The 19719-nt window shown below is 43.6% G+C and overlaps 1 protein-coding gene across 2 annotated transcripts in view; it reads left to right on the forward strand.

Annotated features, from left to right (window-relative positions):
- The first annotated feature begins 4423 nt into the window (after positions 1–4423).
- Adamts18 (ADAM metallopeptidase with thrombospondin type 1 motif 18) overlaps positions 4424–19719 on the forward strand; it is a 130777-nt gene continuing 115481 nt past the window's right edge. For both annotated transcript variants that reach the window (XM_040736509.1, XM_040736515.1), the window contains exons 1-2: positions 4424–5013; positions 8002–8315. In XM_040736509.1, the coding sequence (XP_040592443.1) occupies positions 4734–5013; positions 8002–8315 (594 nt within the window). In that variant the 5' untranslated portion in view covers positions 4424–4733. The remainder of the gene's footprint in view (positions 5014–8001; positions 8316–19719) is intronic.

Here is a 19719-nt window from a genome sequence, read left to right on the forward strand (position 1 = left end):
CGAGAACCTTGGTTCAATGTTTGTCTAATAAGAAAATAAGATGTAATGCCAAGTTGAGGGTAGGGAAGATGCGATGGGAATTCCTAAGTCATGCATTAACTGGAAAGTAGGGCAGAGAAGAGGATATGGACGCTGTGGCATCGCATCACTCAAGGAAGGCAAGTGGTCTACTACCAAGCCACACCCTCTATCTTCTTACTGTTTATTTTGAGATCAAGTCTCATTGATCTCAAAGATGGCCTTGAATTTGCCATCTCCCAAGCCACTCTCTCAAGTAGCTGTGTTTACAGGTCTACATATCAAGGCCTGACTGCCTAAATTGTGTTAGATGAGCCCTAGTTGGAATACTAGTTGCTAGACTCCAAGATTCTATCTCCTATACTGTTACTATAATTGTTGTAAAAGCCTGCTGTCATTGGCTTAAATTGCAGCCTTTATTTTGTGCTTCTTAACTTTCAGGATGATTTGATTATAAAGGCAGAATCAGAAACTCTCTTCCCTCCCCACTGATTTTGAAGACAACTTTGCTACCTATGCCCCATTTCTGAGGTGCTGAATGAAGTAATCCTACCTTTCAGGTCTCCCTTCAGGGGGGGATTTTTTAATGGAGGAAGGAAGAATTATTATGTATATACTCACATGTGGTGGTATGCTCATGGGTATAGGTGCATGTTGTACAGCACACACGTAAATAAAAGTCAGGGAACAATCCCTGACTTCTCCCATTCCTCCCTTCTGTTCGGGACAGTGTCTCTCAATGGCCAGCTCAGAAAGCTATTGATGGTGAAGATATTTCACTCTATGAGAAAGATACTTGCACCTTTATGAATCAGGGACAACGGGAAGTATAAGGAGAAAACAGAGTTTACCTTATATTTCTTGACCTGGCCAGGAGAAGGTATATTACAAAAAAAAAAAAAAAAGCTTTGCAGAATAAGATTAACTTTGTGTCACTAGAAATAAAACAAACTTTCGTTTTGTATCATTGATTTTTAAAGCAAAGATAATGAGAAAATTATGTCAAATATTCCTGTTTTCCATTTTCTTGACTCTAGCTCTTCCTCCCTTTCTTCCTTCCATTTATTAGTACCATCTGCATGCCATGTTCTGGGCTAAGATTGAAAAAAAAGTCTGTAGGTTTGTTATGAACTTTAATAATTATTACAGTGTTTTAGATTACAGTTTTAAAGTAAGCTAAAAATTTCAAAGTATTTTCAAATGACTTAGAAATGTTACAAAATATCCGTCTTCAAGGCTGGACCCCATGCTGATGACCCTCTGTCACCATCTAGAGGTAGTGCAAACATATTGCAGGCCCAGTTCTTAGGAAATGGGAACATATAAAGTCATCCCACAAGTTAAGGTTTTGCAAATATTTATCAACCCTGCAGGAAAGATTTGGCACTTTCATAGGTAAATAAATACAATCGGAATTATGATTGCCATATCTGTGATGATATAGGAAATGGCTCTTGGAAACTAAACCGAACTTTAGAAGACTGAGATCTATTGGATTCTAAGAACTGGAACGACACTAAGGGTGATGAACCACTTCTGTTAGGTTCGTAAGGAGGCTGAGGACCTCAATGAATGGACACTTAATGACTCATGTTGATGGAGAAAAGACTAAGATTTGGAACTACACTGTTCATTTGTGTTCTCATTGGGGCAACCCCTCCCTTACCCCATCTGCATGTCATAATCACTGGGCCCCTGTCTTAAAATATGTTAAACAGGAATCACCATGCTATACCTAAAGGGTATTCTAAGAACTTAGTGCATTTTTCTAAGCATTTCATAAGGAGGCCTTAAAAGTAAGAAGAGAATATTTCCATTCCTTTGTATAATGTTGTGTGAAATTTACATATGCATCAAAACTGCCTGTGATGATGGGCCAGGATTCATTGGGCATGGGACACAGAGATGAGCACCCAGCTGATTGTGACAGGGGTGACTTAATGCATTAGATGATTTCCCAAAGAACTGGACACTAAAGGAAATTAGACACCAAAGGCATGCAGTAAAAAAATAATAAACCACGCAGAATGAACAAAAAGGGAGACTATGTCAACAGTGCTGTAAGTCACAGCACAAAGCAAACACCAACAGAAACTGGAGGGAAAATTAGTCTGTCCACAATCAGCTGACAATAACTGTGCCCCTGGCAAGTGTTCTCCCACGAACTGAGATGAGTTTGTAAGAAATTACCCACATCCTTTCAGAGTGCCTCTTTTTGTGGCTAAGCTCAAGACTAGAATCCAAAGCTTATAGTTAGAGGGAATATAGTTCATCCTGTAATGAAAGGTAGGCAACAGCTTACACTGTGTCCCTGCTCGGGAAGCAATGAGATGAATGCTGGTGTTCAACTCATTATCTCTTTTTTATTCAATCTAAGATCCTCCCCCATGGACTGGTGCCAACCACATGTAGAGTGAGTCTTTCACCTCAGTTATTACCCCAGCCCTCTAGATTTCTAACTGCCGCACAAACATGCCCAGAGGTTTATCTCTTAGTTATTCTAGATACTCTCAGATGTCAATCAATATTAACCAACCCACACATAACACACACACACACACACACACACACAGAGGGGCGGGGAGGGAGGAAGGGGGATGGAGAGATGATCTAGGACTTCCCCCTGTCACCCCTGTCACAATCAGCTGGGTGCTCATCTCTGTGTCCCATGCCCAATGAATCCTGGCCCATCATCACAGGCAGTTTTGATGCATATGTAAATTTCACATAGCATTATACAAAGGAATGGACATATTCCCTTCTTACTTTTAAGGCCTCCTTATGAAATGCTTAGAAAAATGCACTAAGTTCTTAGAATACCCTTTAGGTATAGCATGGTGATTCCTGTTTAACATATTTTAAGACAGGGGCCCAGTGATTATGGAAGCCTGATTTTTCTCACTTTGAAACCATGCTTCATCCTTGCAGTAGATATATGCCACATTTGCCTCTTCAGTCCTAGTTTATCATTCACTGTCGCACTCAATGAGCGAGACTGTGTAAATTGACCTATCACTTTTCCTGAGGCTGACAAGACCCTCCTTGAAATGGTATTTATGGGGCTGAACAGGGCTGTTTCCTCCTATTACCACCCTTGCTCTGCACCCTGATGATGGTAACAGTAGCCTAACTGTGTGCCCTCTGCTTGCCTCGGTACCTCTGATGGGTGTGCATGCTCAGCAGGCTTCCCACTGGCTGATATCTGGAGCTGATACTGCCTACTTCCTACACACAACACACAGTCACAAAAATAGGATGCTGCATCCTATATACCTGCATACGTTGTACACCTCTGCCAACACTACAGTGCCCTCCTCATTCAGGCACCTGATGGTTTTGTCTCTGGCCTGTTTAATGCTTTCATCATGCCCCAAACCTTCCCTGCTTCAAAAGCTCTTCATGTGTGCTGTGCCTATTCTCTTAGCGTGTAGAGCCTAATCCCCTCTTTCTTGTAAAATGGACTTACTGTTTTGGGATTGAATTTTTTTTCAGAGGCACCTCTAAGAGATGTCTCGTATCTGACAAGCCCAGCCCCCCACAATAGAGTCTGTCTTGCTTAGGACCCCGTTGGTGCTCTTTAGTGATATTTGTGATTACATGCTTCTGTTGTTGTTTTGCTGTAGCTGAGCTGACCAATGAAGGTCTTTCTCACTGGCCTATGAACAAGTATTTTATTTTCCTCACTACAAACAGTAGGGATCAAAAGAACCACATAAATGCATTGAGTAAATGGCTGTTTAGAATGGGAGGTACCTCATGTCCACACAAGCTGTTTCTTAAGAGTCAACGTAAAGAGGTTTGGGTATCTGGGAACAAGATTCAATTTGTAGAGAGAGTCTGGATAAGGCCACCTCAGAGTGGGGATGGGGTTGTTTCACACACTGGGGACCGTGGCCAGTTAGCTCACTGTTCATTCTTCAAGCTGCCCTGGATATGCTAATTACTGGTGGGATTCTGGGCAGTTGGGTGGTCATGAGTGCATCCAAGCTTCAGGTTGCATGGCTCTTTATCAAAGGTTCGGGATTGCCACCTGGTCAAGGATGCAGCAAAGGAGAAAATTGCAGAAAGTTTCCAGGATGCCCCGGGTTTCTTCTCCATCACCAGAAGACTTGTCCAGAAGTCACACCCCTTACCTGAGCCTCCAGCTTCTCAGCTCCTCAGCTCATCTTTCTGTGCCCCTAAGCTAGGATCCCAAGGCGGACCATGAGCTTTGCCCTCCCTCTCCAGGCTGTGCGTCCGTTCCTCCCTCCTGACTCCCACCCGGCCTCCCCGCCCCCTCCTTCCCCTCCCTCGGAGCCCAGGCCCAGGAATCCCACGCCCTTTGCAGTACAGGAGCTCCAACGAGCCCAGGGAAGCCTCGGGTCGCCAATCACTGAGCGGAGGAGAGGCGGGCGCTAGGCTCAGGCGCTGGGAGAGCCAGCTGGCGCTGCTCTACGCAAGCCGCAGACAATCACCCCAACACCGACGCGCGCGCTGCAGACCCTCGGGCATCACCGACAGAGCTTCCCCGACACCGGCGCTACAGACCCGACTTTGGGAGACCCCTGCATTCAGAAGCGCCGCAGGCCCGTGCAGTCGGAGCAGGCAGGAGGCTCACAGGCTCCGGTGCTGCCATGTGAGCCACAGAAGCGACTCTCACCTGGCGCCGCACCTGGGGCTCCGCGGCCCTTGGGGACAATGCGCGCCTCCAGCAGTCACCTCGTCTGCTCCTGACCATGGAGTGCGCCCTCCTGTTCGCGTGCGCCCTCCGTTCCGCGGGTCCCGGGCCGCCGTGGGGCCCCGCGGGACTAGGGCGTCTGGCCAAGGCAGGTGCCACCACCGAGGGGCGCGCCGCACACTCGGGACCAGGGAGGCGCCCGACCCGCGGTGCTGCTCACACACGGGTGTCACCTTTTTCTCTCTTGCAGGCGCTCCAGCTGTGCTGCCTTTGCTGTGCTTCGGTGGCCGTTGCCTTAGCCAGTGACAGCAGCAGCGGTGACAGCGGATTAAATGATGGTTCGTATTTGCCCTCTATCTCTGTACTCCACCATTCCACAAGGGCTCTCCACCCCGCCCCTCGCATTCTGTCCTCTTTGTGTTCAAGAGAGAAATGTTAGAAAAAGGCGCACCTCCTAACCGGGCAGGTGTATGCTCCTTGGAAAGGGCAAGTGTGGCAAGGTCTGTGAAGTTATCAGAAAATCAATGCCTCAAGCTGCGAGTCACATAGATGAGAAAATAATTTCCCTCCTTCACAGGTGGCTTGTTAAGAAAAATAATCCGAACTTAAGAAATTAGAAAGGAAGTGGGCACCGAGTAGGGAACTGATAAGAGGCTCCCTCGTTTCCTTCCTCCCTTGGGAAAGCCACAGAAACTAATTCTAGTTGAGGCTGAGAGGGGGTGAGCCCAAATTTTCCCTCCTGCCGGTCTTCCCATTGTTCTTTCCTTCCCTCTTCTTTGACATTGTGCCATGGATACCCAAAGTTGTCTTTTGGTGGATAGCGCTAGCACAAGGTGCCTTAAATCCTTTTTTCTGTATCTTAAGTCCCCCAGCTTCAAAGGTCCAGAGTGCACTTGGTCTCTTCTCGCTTATTATCTCCACAGTACTCTCAGTGTTTCCCACCAGCTGCAGGAGAACAATTCGCGTTTGCCCCGGGCTCTTTAGCAAGACCTTACTAGCCAACATGGATTTCTCTGTCGTCTTAGTAGGACTGAGTCCTCTTGTCCAGATGCAAGGGACTGGACGGTGCCAGAATTATGGGCAAAGCCTTTCAAAGAATGGGTGGTGATGACAAGAGATCCAGAAATACACTCTTGTCAACTCTACCTTTTGTCCACTCAGAAGAGCCAATCAGAAGTTTCTAAAACTTCCCCCCACACACCCGTGTTCACCAGGATCTAATGGCCATCGAGCCCTTCTGCTTCAGGCATAGCCTATAAGGACTTCTTTGTTTTGTTTTTGGAGACAGGGTCTCACAAAGTGTAGATACAGAGAAGATGACCTTAACTTTAGGACCCTCCTACCCTATCTCCCTAATGCTGGCTTCGCAGGAATGCCCGACACACCTGGTTTCTATAATAAAGAGGATTGAACCCAGAGCCTCATGCATATTTGGCAAGAACTCTACCCACTGAGCTACATTCCCCAGCCCCTGTAAGCACCTGAACTGACACAGCACATCATTTTTACAAGGGACCTCTCACTGCCCCTGTCCCCAATCAGGACTGAATGTAACCAACAGCCTGTATGTTTCCCTTTTGTAAACAAATTTGTAGCAGGTGTCTGGGTTGGGGGATGGGGGATGAGAGGCCAGGATGACTGGCTAACACTCCCAAGTAAGAGCAGGTGGAGGTAAGGAACACACACTGAAGAAACTGAAACATATGTCAGAAATGGCTATTATGTAGTCAGGCCTGATTAAGGTAGCTGGAGAAAATAAGTTGTCTCTTTAAAAAACAAAGAACGAAAGGCTGCTTTAATCAAAAGCTACATACCTGCAGAGCAACATATCAGGAATTTTTGAGAACAAAACGTGTCCTGCTCAATTTTAAGGGAAACACACTTTTCCTTTTATTTTCTGAAAAATGTGAATGATAGGGTATTTCTAGTTTAAAGTAGAGAGGGTGGTGCAAAGAACCATAAAAGAGTTGGCCACGCCTTAAAAGTCACAAGTGGTCCAGAAAGAAACAGGGACACATTATTGTAATGTTGGGATTTCTTTGCTAATGTGAGCCTAATTAGAATATAGCATTTTTTATCCCTACACTGTGTGAGACTTCCTGATTCCTTAGTGTCTCCTAAATAATGTTTCATTTCATTGTTGTTGATTGTTCAGGGAAGGGAAGTTTCTTTTCTTTTTTTTTTTTTTTCCTTTTCTCTTCTGGGAGCCAAGGACCCAAGTGACTCAAACATGCCTCTTAGTTGTTCAGAATCTTTCTAAACACTTTCCAAATTAGTTTCCCATTCTGTGCCTCGAAAGTGGAAACCCAGAACCTTTTCTTTCTTTTTTTTTTTTTATGTGCACAGGGCACTCTCCACATCATCTTCTGGGACGAAGCTTTTCAGTTCCAATGTTCTGTGAAAGAAAGCAGTGTACTGTACTGACTTTGCTCTTTCCCACAGCAAATTGTTTCCTAGCTGTCCACCCCCTCACACACCCCCAGATCATACAGCAATTAGTGCTGCTCAGGGGAGCCAGGGGGAAGGCATTTTTAAACATGCCTTTCCAGGTGTCCCTGATCTGCCACGCCCCCTCCAACATGTCTAAGCAGTTTGAAACATCAGCCTCTATCTAGGATGCTTTTGAAGGTTTGGAGGCAGGTTTCTGTCTATGTTGTGTTTTAGGCCTCAGATTAAATAGGAGAGTCCCCAGTGGAAGCTTCTTGAAACAGTAAAGGAGATCCGAGTGAAGTAGCACTGGAAGAGGGGGTTGGCTGCCCCCTTGTTAATGGGCTGAGAGGGTCATCAGAAGCTGCACACTCTGTGACTTATTTGCGGTTTAAATACGTTCAGAAAAGTTTCTATCCTCAATTCAGCCTAAGCAAGGTTATCAATCCCCCAGAAGAAAAATTCCCACTTACTAATCTTTGTGGCTTTATATTGATTAATTTTTGTCAATAATAATAATAATAATAATAAAACAATTATATAAGATGTTCTGTGGCTAATGCCTGAAGAGTTCCTGTAATTTTTTTTTTCAGATTGAATATTGACCTTTCACCCAAATATCTTAGAAATTTATCAGAATTGCACTTGGCGTTTAGTTTTTGTAGGATTTTTTTTAATGCTAGACAAGTGCTACCACTGAGCCCAGCTGTAGGTTCTATAGGAATTAAAGTTGGAAGAGCCTGGTTTCACAGAATGCAATGCACACGAGCGTCTCTGAATTCTCTTTGCTGTTAGGTGCACAGAACAAGGTTTTTTGTGAGCTCTGGGGCAGCCTTCTGGAAACTGACTCTTTGGCATCTTGGGCCCTGGGTGCTGACAGCTAAATTTTTCCATTACAGATTACGTCTTTGTCACGCCAGTAGAAGTGGACTCGGGCGGGTCATATATCTCGCACGACATTTTTCACAACAGGAAAAGGCGATCGGCACAGGGTGCCAGCAGTTCCCTGCACTACCACTTTTCAGCATTTGGACAGGATCTACACTTGGAGCTGAAGCCCTCGGCGATTTTGAGCAGTCACTTTATAGTCCAGGTTCTTGGAAAGGACGGTGCTTCAGAGACTCGGGAGCCTGAGGTGCAGCAGTGTTTGTATCAGGGATTTATCAGGAATGACAGCTCCTCCTCTGTTGCTGTGTCTACATGTGCCGGCTTGGTAAGTCTGCCCCCGTCTAATGGAGCTCACGCTTTTCGTGTTTTGTGTAACTTGAATGAACAGATGTCTGCAGCATTAAGCTCTCTTCCAGCCAATTCCACACATTCACACTGTCAGCTTTGATACGTATAATATTCTCAATTGAATTAATCTGCTCTCTGAAAAAAAAGAAATATAATAGAACTTTAATGAGCATTTAGAGCGTTCTTTTGATGTTTAATGGCCTGGGCCTTTTCATTCTCCATGTTTGAGACGATCCCCAAGGAAATTAATTTGATGGATGCCATTCGCTTTGCAAACTCTTGGGAGACCAGGAATTCTATAAATCTAACAGCCTGCATGCGTTTCCATTGCTTTGAAAGGGGAAAACAGCATTTCAGTCTAAAATTACATTCAGCAGCAGAGTTAACCTACCTTCAACTTGATGGAATGGGTCTTTTGTTTCTCTTTTAAAAATCTGTTTTACAGAAGGCATCCTCTTAGAATGTGGGGTGGTGTGTGTGGACTAAGAAGGATAAAATGAGGCACCCAGGGAGGCAGGCATTTAAAAGCACTCAGGACAAGCATGATTTCCTTTCTCTATAATCTTTCTGTGTCGAACACCAGGCCAAGAATATCCATGTAAATGATACTCAGAATCCAATCAAATATACAAGGCAGTAAATGACATCCTAGGCTTTCATTTCATGTCGCAATGGAAAAATGTCTCAGACCGACAGCAGAGTTGCTATTGGAGACACGTGGTGATCATGCTGTGGCGTGGCCGGAAGAAGGAAAATGTGAGAAAGCCCAGTTGGGAGTTAGCTTGTGATGTACATGTGGGCTGCAGCTTGGCTAAGCAAGAGGTGTGGTTTTGGGAGTGGACTGGGGGTGAATGAGGGCTCCGCTATTCTTCACTGGTTAAGACTTTTCAGTTACAACTTTTCTGTTTCACAGTGTAGTCCTGAAATCCAGCCAAAACCATAACCACAGGCACTATATTCTTTAGTGTATTTAAATTGCAAAATAAAACAGTGAGTTAGCAATTCCCAACTAATCTACATTCATTTGAATGATGCCTGGCTCAACAATTCCCTAAGTGTTGTGACGTGGTTACGCACACGTGTGCTCACACATGCATGGATGCGTCTTAGTTTTCCTTTGTTGTTATACTGTGGTGAGTCTTCTGCTGGTTTCTCACATTCTCTTGTGTTTCCCTTTCTCTCTGCCTGTCCCAATTTCCAAAAGTCCTCAAGGATTACTCACTCCACCACAGGGTCTTAGAGCATCTCATTCCAAACACTCCCAATTAACAGCAGTAAGCTAAGGTTCTCGATATCAAACCAGCACTAACTAGTGGTTTCTGGTACCTTAGTTCCCTCATCTCTAAAACTGGAACTATGGCCTATGTATTGACTCAGAAGGTAAAGGTGCTTGCTGCCAAGCCTAGTGACTTGAGTTCAATCCCTGGGACACATTTAATGGAAGAAGAGAACCAACTCCTCTGACCTCTGCACACATGATGTGGGACACACAAACCCAAACACATACACTTGTGTATACAAAATAAATAAAAACTTAAAATATAATAAAATAGTAGTAACTGGAGAGATTTCATCCCAGACCTATAGAGACGAAATGATTTATGTGTGAAGTGCTCCTTTGGTCTCTAGCTTTTGTTGTTCTTACAAAACATGGCCTCCACATTCAGTACTTGGAAGTCTGATCAGTTTTCTCAAGAATAGACATCAGGTGATCTTTTCTAGAGAAGAAGTGGGCTCATATTTGAACTGGCGACAACTTACCATGCAAGGCAGAAGAATGAAATGGGTTAAAGTTGTCCAGTTTCCACAAGGGTGAAAGAAGCAACTGACATTGGGGTCTGTCCTGTGGAAGCACGGGTTGACCCTACTTTTCAGCAAGCCAGTTATCTTGACCTCATAGGACTTTGTTTGGCTCTCATTAGCCATGTGAGATGACTTCTGAGATCATTACAATCTCCAGGCATCTGACTCTGATCTAATTTGTTGACCCTGGTAGAGCCTATGAGGTAAGAGGTAGGGAACAATCAAATTTATTTATACATCCCTTTATTTTACCATCCCTTTCCCATTCACCCACCAAACACCTGCGCAATTCTTAAACCCCCAACAGTAAGAAACAAAATGAGGGAGGATGGAACTCAGTGGCAAGTGATGGCCCTGATGCATATTCATTTTGTAACCTCTGTTGAAGGGTAATATCTGCATAGAAATGTTAAAATGTATATACAGAAAAACACAAAAAGTAATGATGTAACTTGATTGGTGTCCACAAAGTTTATATGCATATTTGTGAGCCTAGATCAAACAGGACATTGTTAATGCCCCAAGAAGGCCCTCAGTTATTCCTTCACTCTTTACTGTCCACACGAGGTAACTGTTTTGCCCTAACAAATGGTATGGTTTATTTATGCTTATTGAAAAAATTTCCATAAGTAGAACCATAATGTACTTCCTGGTATGAGGATCCGATAATGGTTTGTTTGGTGGTGGTGGTTCTCTCATTCTGTGGGATAGATACCTAAGAGTAAAGTTACTGTGTCTCAGGTAGGTATAGTTGAAGCTTTAGCAGGAATTGTGGATCAGCTTTTCAAAATGGCCATGCCAATCTACACTTAATAGTATGTGGGAAAGTTCTGGATGCTTCCTGTTCTTATCAACAATTGATACTATCTGCCTTTTCCATCTTAGTCATTTTATAGGTGTGAATTAGATACCACATTGTAATTTACATCTTTCTGATGGTTAATGGGTAAAGTATCTCCTTTAAGCTTATTGGCTATTTATATGCTTCCTTTAATGTCCTCCTTACTATGTAAAGACAAGAAATAGAATATGTGTTTTCAATTTAAATAGTGGTTTGTGTTCCCTTCTCAGTGAACAGGAAAAAGGGTTCTAAGCAGAACACCCCTACTAGCTCAGTATCCTCCATGCTGTGACTATCAAACTCTGATATCACCTCTTTGGTTTTTAAAAAGCAAGTCCTGTGAAATCATCTAAAGGTACCACACTGAGGGGGCAGTGAGAGATGAGCATAAAAGAGAATGACCGTGTCTTCCCTCTTCTAGCTACCTACAGACACTGGTAAGCATCTTTGGTTAAGAGGGAGGCTCATAACTCCCCTAAGGCTAGTTGACAGCGGCAGTGATGGATTCAGAATATTGCAGATGGTCCAAAAGTTCAGCAGATGTACTTGTGTCTAATAGACTTGTTGGATTGACTAATGGGAAAGCTAACATGCCAGAGGATATGGCAGTTCTTCACCCATTGATTCAGGTGTTGATAGGAAGTTGATGACACTGTGAAAAGAAATGCCTTCATGAAAAGCTTCTGTCTGGGGTTTCTTTAAGAGCGGGGCTAGGTGGTAGGCTTCAGGATCCCTTTAGATGTGATACCCATCTCCCAGTGTGATTCCAGAATGTATTAGGAAAGTAATCAGTCACCTTTAAATGATCTGGCAGAGTGCCAGCAGGAAAGCCAGCTTCTTCCTAAACTGTTGGGGAAACCTCAGAAGAAAACACAAAGGGTAGTAAGATTACGGTACTGGAATACATATATTCTTCTTACAGGCAGCAAGGTAGGCATACACACCCCAGCTGGAATTTTTCTAGCAGAGGATTTCCCTGAAAAATTCAAAATTGTCCAGTGCTTAAAATATTTCTAATACTTTCTTGGAGCGTACAGCTACCATGCCAAGCCAACAGCGTTCACTTTAAGGAGTTCAGTGAGTTGTTCCTTACTTTCAATAGTTCATAAAACAGGAGCAACTGAATCCTGCCTACCATTAAGTTTGCATGTGATTCCTGACTTTTAATTCTAAATGTCTGTTCTGGGTCACCCCACCGCTCATTCCACCTGGTGGCCTTAAACTTGGTGAGTGTATTTGGAGCTGTAGTGTTTGTCACAGAATCATGGGTTACCTATTAACCTAGCCTATAGCTGCCTGCCACATATGCCCTTTCTACTCTGTGAAGCCTCCCCTCTCTAGCCACCACGGTGGTGGGAAGGAAGGTCATGACAACAGGCAAACTGAGGCTGCTGGAGGGAGACCTCACTTTACTGTGAAACTAACCAACTCTGGATACTCACCTGTGTTCTTTAATTCCAGTTCCTGTCAGAATGCATCTTTCTTCAAAGAGTTTACTGTTTTAAAACATCCTTCCTTAGGGAGATTTTTGTTAAAAAAAAAAAACCAAAAAAAAAAAAAAACAACTGACGTAGATTATGACCCATTTGCTTAGCTTTGTCTGACATGCTGAAAATTTGGATTCCTTTTCCTCCAACTGGAATTTGGCCCCAGAAATGTATCACTTTATGAATGAGTTTGGAGTATGTTAGTATTTGAGAACCAGTTGCTGTAGACACTTGTGTTTGGGAATATATGGGAAAGCTGCATTAACTCATTGATTCTGCCATCTAATAACTGTTTATTGCCTCTGTCATAGCAGACATTGCATGTGGAGGACATGGACTCCAGTAACACACTGACAGAAGTGTTTAACCTTTTATTTAAAAACAAGATTTATTTTTATTTTATGTCTATTGAGTTTGTGCCTGCAGGCACATACATATGTGCACTATGTGCATGCAGCATTCAAAGAGGACAAATCATGTTTGCTTTCCTAGAACAACGGCTACAGGCAATTCTGCGCCACAATGTGGGTGCTGGGAACTAAACCCAGGTCTCCTGCAATTGTAGCAAGCACTCTTAACAGTTGTCTCTTGCTGAGCCACCGCTCCAGGCTAGTGTCTAATGTTTTGACATTGTAATAGAACATTGACATCTACAAAGTCCATGCTTGACATGTAATCCAGTTACACACACACACACACACACACACACACACACACACACACACACACAACAACGTAACATACTAAGTAAGTTTAGGACTCATAGCTATGCTTGGCTACAAATAGTCCATGGGCTATGGATTAGACACACCTCCAAGAGAAAAAGTAACAGGGCTCTTAGACCTAAAAATTCCCATCTTAGTCTGAACTAAGCTGTGGCTCAACAGAGCTCAGGAGCAAAGAGCCCACAAGCAATAGCTTCAGAAAAGGGAGAGGCTGGGTCAGGTAGTACCAACCACCACCCCTCAGCACCGCTGTATGCACCAGCGTGTCAGGAAGTCAGAGAGTCCTACATCGCCACATCTTTAATTCTCTTTACACTTAGACTTTGTCCAGCATGTTTGGTCATGGGTTCCTCCCAGCCCCCCCTTAAAGAACATCTCTGCATAGGTTCACGATGACAAGGTCATCATGAGCACAGTGCTTATCCCAATTGTGTATTGTGTCCTAAGTGTAGAGAAAACTCTAGGGATAAGAGTTCCATGGTCACTAGGCTTAAAGAGAGTTAAGCACCCATGCCATGCACACATTTTCTATGTAGCAAGGGATGACTGTGAACTTTTGAGCCTCTTGCCCCCACTTCTTAAGTGCTGAAACACAAAGGGCGATATCTTGTCTGGTTTTCTGCAGTGTTAGGGATTAACCTCAGGGCTTTGTGCATGCTGGGCAGATACATACTCTGTCAACTGAGCTACATCCAGAGCCATTTCACCTCATGAACTCCACGCTCATCTGTGTCTTTGCATGTCTGTCTGTCTGTGTGTGTGTGTGTGTGTGTGTGTGTAAGAGACAGAATGTCCCATGTGACCCAGGCTGTATGTAACTGTTACATCCTACATAACTGAGGATGACCTTGAAGTTCTGATACTCCTGAACCCCAGAGGTATGCCGTCATAACTGGCTTTATGTGATACTAGGGATTGGACCCAGGACATTGTGTGGGCTGAGCACTCTATTAACTGGGCTACATCTGTAGCCATTTCCTATTTTTTAATACACTAGTCTGCATTTTCAATTTCAAAAAGATGGAGTTGATACTGGCCTGACCGATCCACCTGTTTTAAAATTGTACTTTTGGTTGACATCGTATACCAGGGTTCCTGTTTCAGTGTAAAGACAATCGCTAGGCCTAAGGTTTGCACTTTATTGGTAGCTGACCTCTCTGATGATCATGGTTTTTTTCTAGTTGGAGAAATGTACTTTTGCTTCATAAACTCAATCTAGACCAAATTCTGTTCTTCACATGGCTCTCAGGTGGAAACACACACACACACACACACACACACACACACACACACACACACACGCTGTTACTGACCTTGTGGGCCTACTCAGCTCTACAGTGCATGGGTCTGCTGATGTTTGATAATCTCTGCAAAGACCAGCTGAGCACAAGGGAAGGCTGCTTTGCTGTTGCTGCCGAGCTTTCTGTCTGGTGTTGGCTCATTGTCCTGGCTCCCCACTGTATCAGAGGCTCCCAGCAGAGTGGGTACCACCACCAAGGCTGCCTCAAAAATCCCTTTCAGCCTGGATTCCCAGTGCACCATCCAACTTTGTCGCTTGCTTCCCTTTGCTTTCTCTTCCCTTTGTCTGCTCCATGGCTAGCTGCCCTGATGTCCCATTGTGTCTTGTGATGGGCTTTGCTGCCTGTGACTGCTGCAGTGACCACTCTCCAGAAAGCCTGGGTCCCTGTGAGGAGCTTTCGAAGCCATTGGATTTGAATAGGCGGTAGGGAGCTTTGATGTCTCCTTTTCAAAAGTATTTTATAACTCAGAAAGCTGTCACTGAGTTGTCTGTCGCTGGTCACTGCCTGCCGTGCCATCTTTAGAAAGCCAATTTCCATTCATGAAAGGGCTGAAGTTAGATGTCCTTAGCCAGTGGCTCTGTTGCTTTGTGGGGCCTTGTTAGCTAGCAGGAGCTGTTGAATTACATCTACCCCCTCCCCCTCGAATGTCATGGTCACTTGAGAGGATCTTGTGAAATTACAGATTAGGCTGGGTTGTATTTACATGTTTTTTAATATAGGCTGACCCAAATCAAAGATGTTTTCTTAGGCTATTATTCAATTCATCAAGGGTAAAAAGACCCTTTTATTTTCTTGGCTTTTCTCCTCTGTGTTCTCCTAAGACATGATTTGTGAAGAGAATTATTTGCTTTTCACAAGGCTTGAGCAAAAGGCCAAACCAAATTAAAAAAAAATTTTTCAAAGACCAAAGTTCTTGCCAAGGAGTTGGATTCTAAAGTAGCTAAGGCAAGCCTGAGAGGTCTCTCCTGAGAGCTGCAAGGGCCCAGCCTGCCTCAGTGCTACCTGCCTGTCATAATATGGCCACTAAGTACCATTCCTTCTGGATCATTCTTTTGTCCATACGTGACTTCAAGGCCCTGGGCTGGGCATCCTGAGCATCTTGGGCATCCTTGCATGTTGGCATCCTGCGCTCGCTTCCCGAGACCTCAGGATTTTCATGTGTTCAGTGAAAATGACCGCTGGCAGAGGGTGAGGGAGACCAGTGGTTAGTGCTGAACTAGTCACACAGTAGCTGTCCTTTGCTTGATTGTTGGCTTTGAACTAAGAGGTGGTCTGGGCAGGAAATGGCCATTGAACTCTGTTTCCCTTGTCCTGAAGCCTTTCCAGGCAGGCCTGTCAGAACAGGAAAAGAATTTCTTTGGTGTTGGCAACCCTCTTGGTGTGAAGGTTGGGGATCTTGTAGGGAAAGAAAACATTTTATTGAGAAAGAAAGAATAAAAGAAGTAAGATGACTGAGGTCAGGGTGAGGAGGAGAGAGGATCCACATAGATCACAGATTTCCGTCTTCAGATCTGAAGAGCTGACTCTTCCCTTCACTACCTGCCCAGCCACATACATCACTCACCCTGTGTGGGTTTGACTTCTTCACGGAGAGTTCCGGGTGTGGATAGGATTCCACCTGTGAGGCTCACAAATATTTGGTCACAAGAAACACCTTGTATGGATGCCCAAGACAGTTCCCCCTGCATGATCAAGTTCACTAACTTAAAAATCAGATCTGTTAAGATCCCAAAATTTCTGAGTGCTGGTATGATGCCACACTTCAGTACAAAAGTTGAAAGTTACCAGTCAGCACCCACTGGGGCCACTTTTGAGACTGTTTTCTTTATTCAACATGAACACCCAGGTTATATACAGAGCCAGGAGACTATTTGGAAGTAGGACCTGAAACATTGTGTTTACTTTCCTATGTGTTTTTGAAGTACCTGGTTAAAAAGAGAGAGAGAAATTGTCACTTTAGATCTGAGATGCTGGTATTCTGACTGGCACTTAACTATTATAAAAAACCTCCTGCTTGGTGTGTCTTCCTTTCATCATCCCGAATGCAAGTGCTTTTGTGAGTAAATGTTTGCAATAATAATCCTTATTATGCAGTTATTAGAACAAGTTGTGTATCCCTTATCTGAACTGCTTGGGACTGGGGTGTTTGTGTATGTGTGTGTGCGTGTGTGTGTGTGTGTAGAGAGAGAGAGAGAGAGAGAGAGAGAGAGAGAGAGAGAGAGAGAGAGAGAGAGAGAGAGAGAGAGAGAGAGAGAGAGAGATGTTTCTGGAATGGTTTAAATCCATTCTCTCTATCCTCTTCTATTCCTTTTTTCCCCAATTCACTTTCTTTTCCTCCATCCTTTCCCACCTCCATTCTCTTTCTACTCTCCCCTCTTTTTGTATCTCTCTTCCTCTTTCCTTCTTTCCTACTGGTATTGCTAGCATTCAGCAAAAATGTGCCTGCCTGAACCATCCAGCTATTTAATCATATCCTCCTCTATTATTCTCTTGACCATACTTTCCTCCTGTTGGCTTCCTTCTGCAAACAGGGCCTTCTGATTTCCAAGTGATTTGGACATTTTCTTGAGATCCTGACTTATTCTTTTGCTGTTGCTATAAAAATATGCATGTATCTTCAACAATCTGTTGCATTCAGAACTGAACCCCCTCCTTATGAAACAATGACATATCAGATACAAGATATTAGTTGTGGTCAGGGATTTATATGCTTTTATTGGCATATGCCACCAAGTGTTGTTGTCACTAGAACCTTAATTGTCCAAGAGGCAAAGTTACTGAGAACTCATTTTGGTTTTGCATGGATCCAAGACAGTGGCTTCAAAGAACTCCCTCCAGCAGAACACATGTGCTGGAAAATTGCATGGTTTCCCACCATAAGCAATAAACAATTCAAGAGAAAATGGCGCTGATTAAATCTTGAAGTCCAAATATAAACAAGCCTAATGATAGTACTACACATTAAGGCTTTCATGACCAAAAATATTTGTTTGGAGTTCATACACAACACTGTCTACAAACCCGGGAGTTTGGTTACATCAAGTTACTCCCAGGAAAGCTTGTTCCCATAGTTTTCTTAGCCAGTTATAGAACAGAATATACTCCAGTGCTCTAGTAGAGGTCTGGGGAGTGTTCTGCCTGGATGGTGTGGTCACCTCTACTGAAGGGATGCCTTTGAAGAATCTAAGGATTTTACTTTCCATCGAGTTCTTTTGATTGCTTATTCAAGCCATTCAGCTTTGAAATATTTGATCTGCCCCTTTTAGCAGTGTCAGTCAAGGGGGCTTGTCTTCTGATATACATTAGATGTGGGCATCGCTAATTTATGAGGAGCCAGCTATGTGCACACCCTCCTTTGAGGGACGGAACTTGAAAGAGATTGAGATAAGCAGGGAAAGGGATTTATGTCTGCTGGCTTACCAGGTTCTATAACAGTGCAGGCAGTGCCCTAAGGTCATCCTGTGATCCTACAGTTCCTTGTCCACATTTTATGTTTTACTTTACCACTTCTAGGAGGTATGTGCAGAGTAACTCAACATTCATTTCTCTATGAGCAGACATGACCACAAATCCTTTGTATTGTGGATAAGTCTGGGGGTCTGTTTTATGCATGTCAAAGACAGGATTGAAGTTAAATATTGCGTACATGCCCTCTTATGTTGTAGTATGAGAATGCCCATCTCTGCAGCTTCTTAGGAGGTCTGGGTTTTGCAGCCATTGCTTTGCAGTAAAACTCATTGGCACAGGATGAATCCACTTGTAAAAGACTTCCTTTTGTGTGTAAGACAAATACAAACTGGTGCTTAATGATACATGTATAATACTACTATTTATGACTAACAAAAGAAATCTAGAAGAGTCAGTGGATTTTACTATAGACAGCTGGAAAATCATGGATGCTCATGTTCAGATACCCATCCAGACTCACAAAAACAGAAGGTTTGAAGATGAGGCCAAGACATGAGTATCTTTTAAACATTCCCCAGGTAGTCCTGAAGCAAAGTCAAGTTTGAAAGTCTCTGGTCTAGGTCAATACCATGAACTTTAGACAAGTCAACATCTCAGAAATAGATTGTATAACAGTTTAAGATTGCAGAATGACATATTAAAGTGGCAGGAGATTTGGAAATCTGGCTTATAATCTGGCAATATGATGTTGAAGAAATAATTCTTTTGCATAGCATTTGATTTTAAAAACTTATTTTGTGTTAAAGATGTGGGGGAGGAAAGTCATACCCTGAGCATGTGAGGTCTGGAGGAAAACCTCAAGTGTTGGACCTTAGTTTCCACCTTGAAACAGGATCACTTGTTTTTTATTGCTACCTATACCAAGCTATCTATCCCTCAAACTTCCAGGGATCCTCCAGTCTTGGCTTCCTATCTGTCAATAAAAGGGATTGCAGGTACATGCTACTGCACTGGCTGTTATGTGGGTTCTGGAGATCTGAACTTAAGTGTTTATGATTTACCCACTGAGCCATTTCCAGGCCCTAATATTTGATTTTAAAATAACTTCAGATTCACGGGACTTTGCCGAAATACTACATGGAGATGCTGTGTGGGAAATAAGTGGACAATCTGGGAATATAGTTTACTTATCTGTAGAGTGGTGACTTCACGGGAAAAGAGAGCTGTTATATTAAAGGACAAAGGTCCAGGGTGACCTTGGTCTCTGTTGTACATGTTCCCTCTCCCAGTAGTGTGCTCTGTCACTGGATCTAGATGCTACATGCATGAGATTTTGCAGATGGTAAGGTTCCAGATCAGTTGGCCTTTACATGGAGACATTCCAGGAAGGTCTTATCAAACAAGTCCTTTTAATCTGGGTCTAGTTTGTGGGCAGACATCACTGGGGCTCGGAGGAAGAGGGGCTTAACACATGAGAGATTCTCATGTGCAGGTTCTGAATGTGGAAGCGACCATGTCACAAGGCAGAGTCAGCCTCCAGGACCAGTGTGGTCTTTGACTGATAAATGACAAGCAATTGAGGCTCATTTCTATCTCTCAAAGGAACTGAGTGAATAGTCTGAAGAGCCTGGAAGTGGATTTCATTATAGAACAAATAACTATAGGTGGGACATCTTGCTGTTTGAACTGGTAGAACTGAGTTGGCAATACGGTGTCCACAAGCTGCTTCTTTGCTATGATAGTGAGCAACAGTAGAATACAAATACAGTAGTCTCTGAGGCTTTTTCTGGGGTAGGTATTCAGGTGCAAAGGAAGT

The sequence above is a fragment of the Mesocricetus auratus genome, unplaced genomic scaffold, assembly GCF_017639785.1.
Source record: "Mesocricetus auratus isolate SY011 unplaced genomic scaffold, BCM_Maur_2.0 Super-Scaffold_6723, whole genome shotgun sequence".
NCBI lineage: Eukaryota > Metazoa > Chordata > Mammalia > Rodentia > Cricetidae > Mesocricetus > Mesocricetus auratus.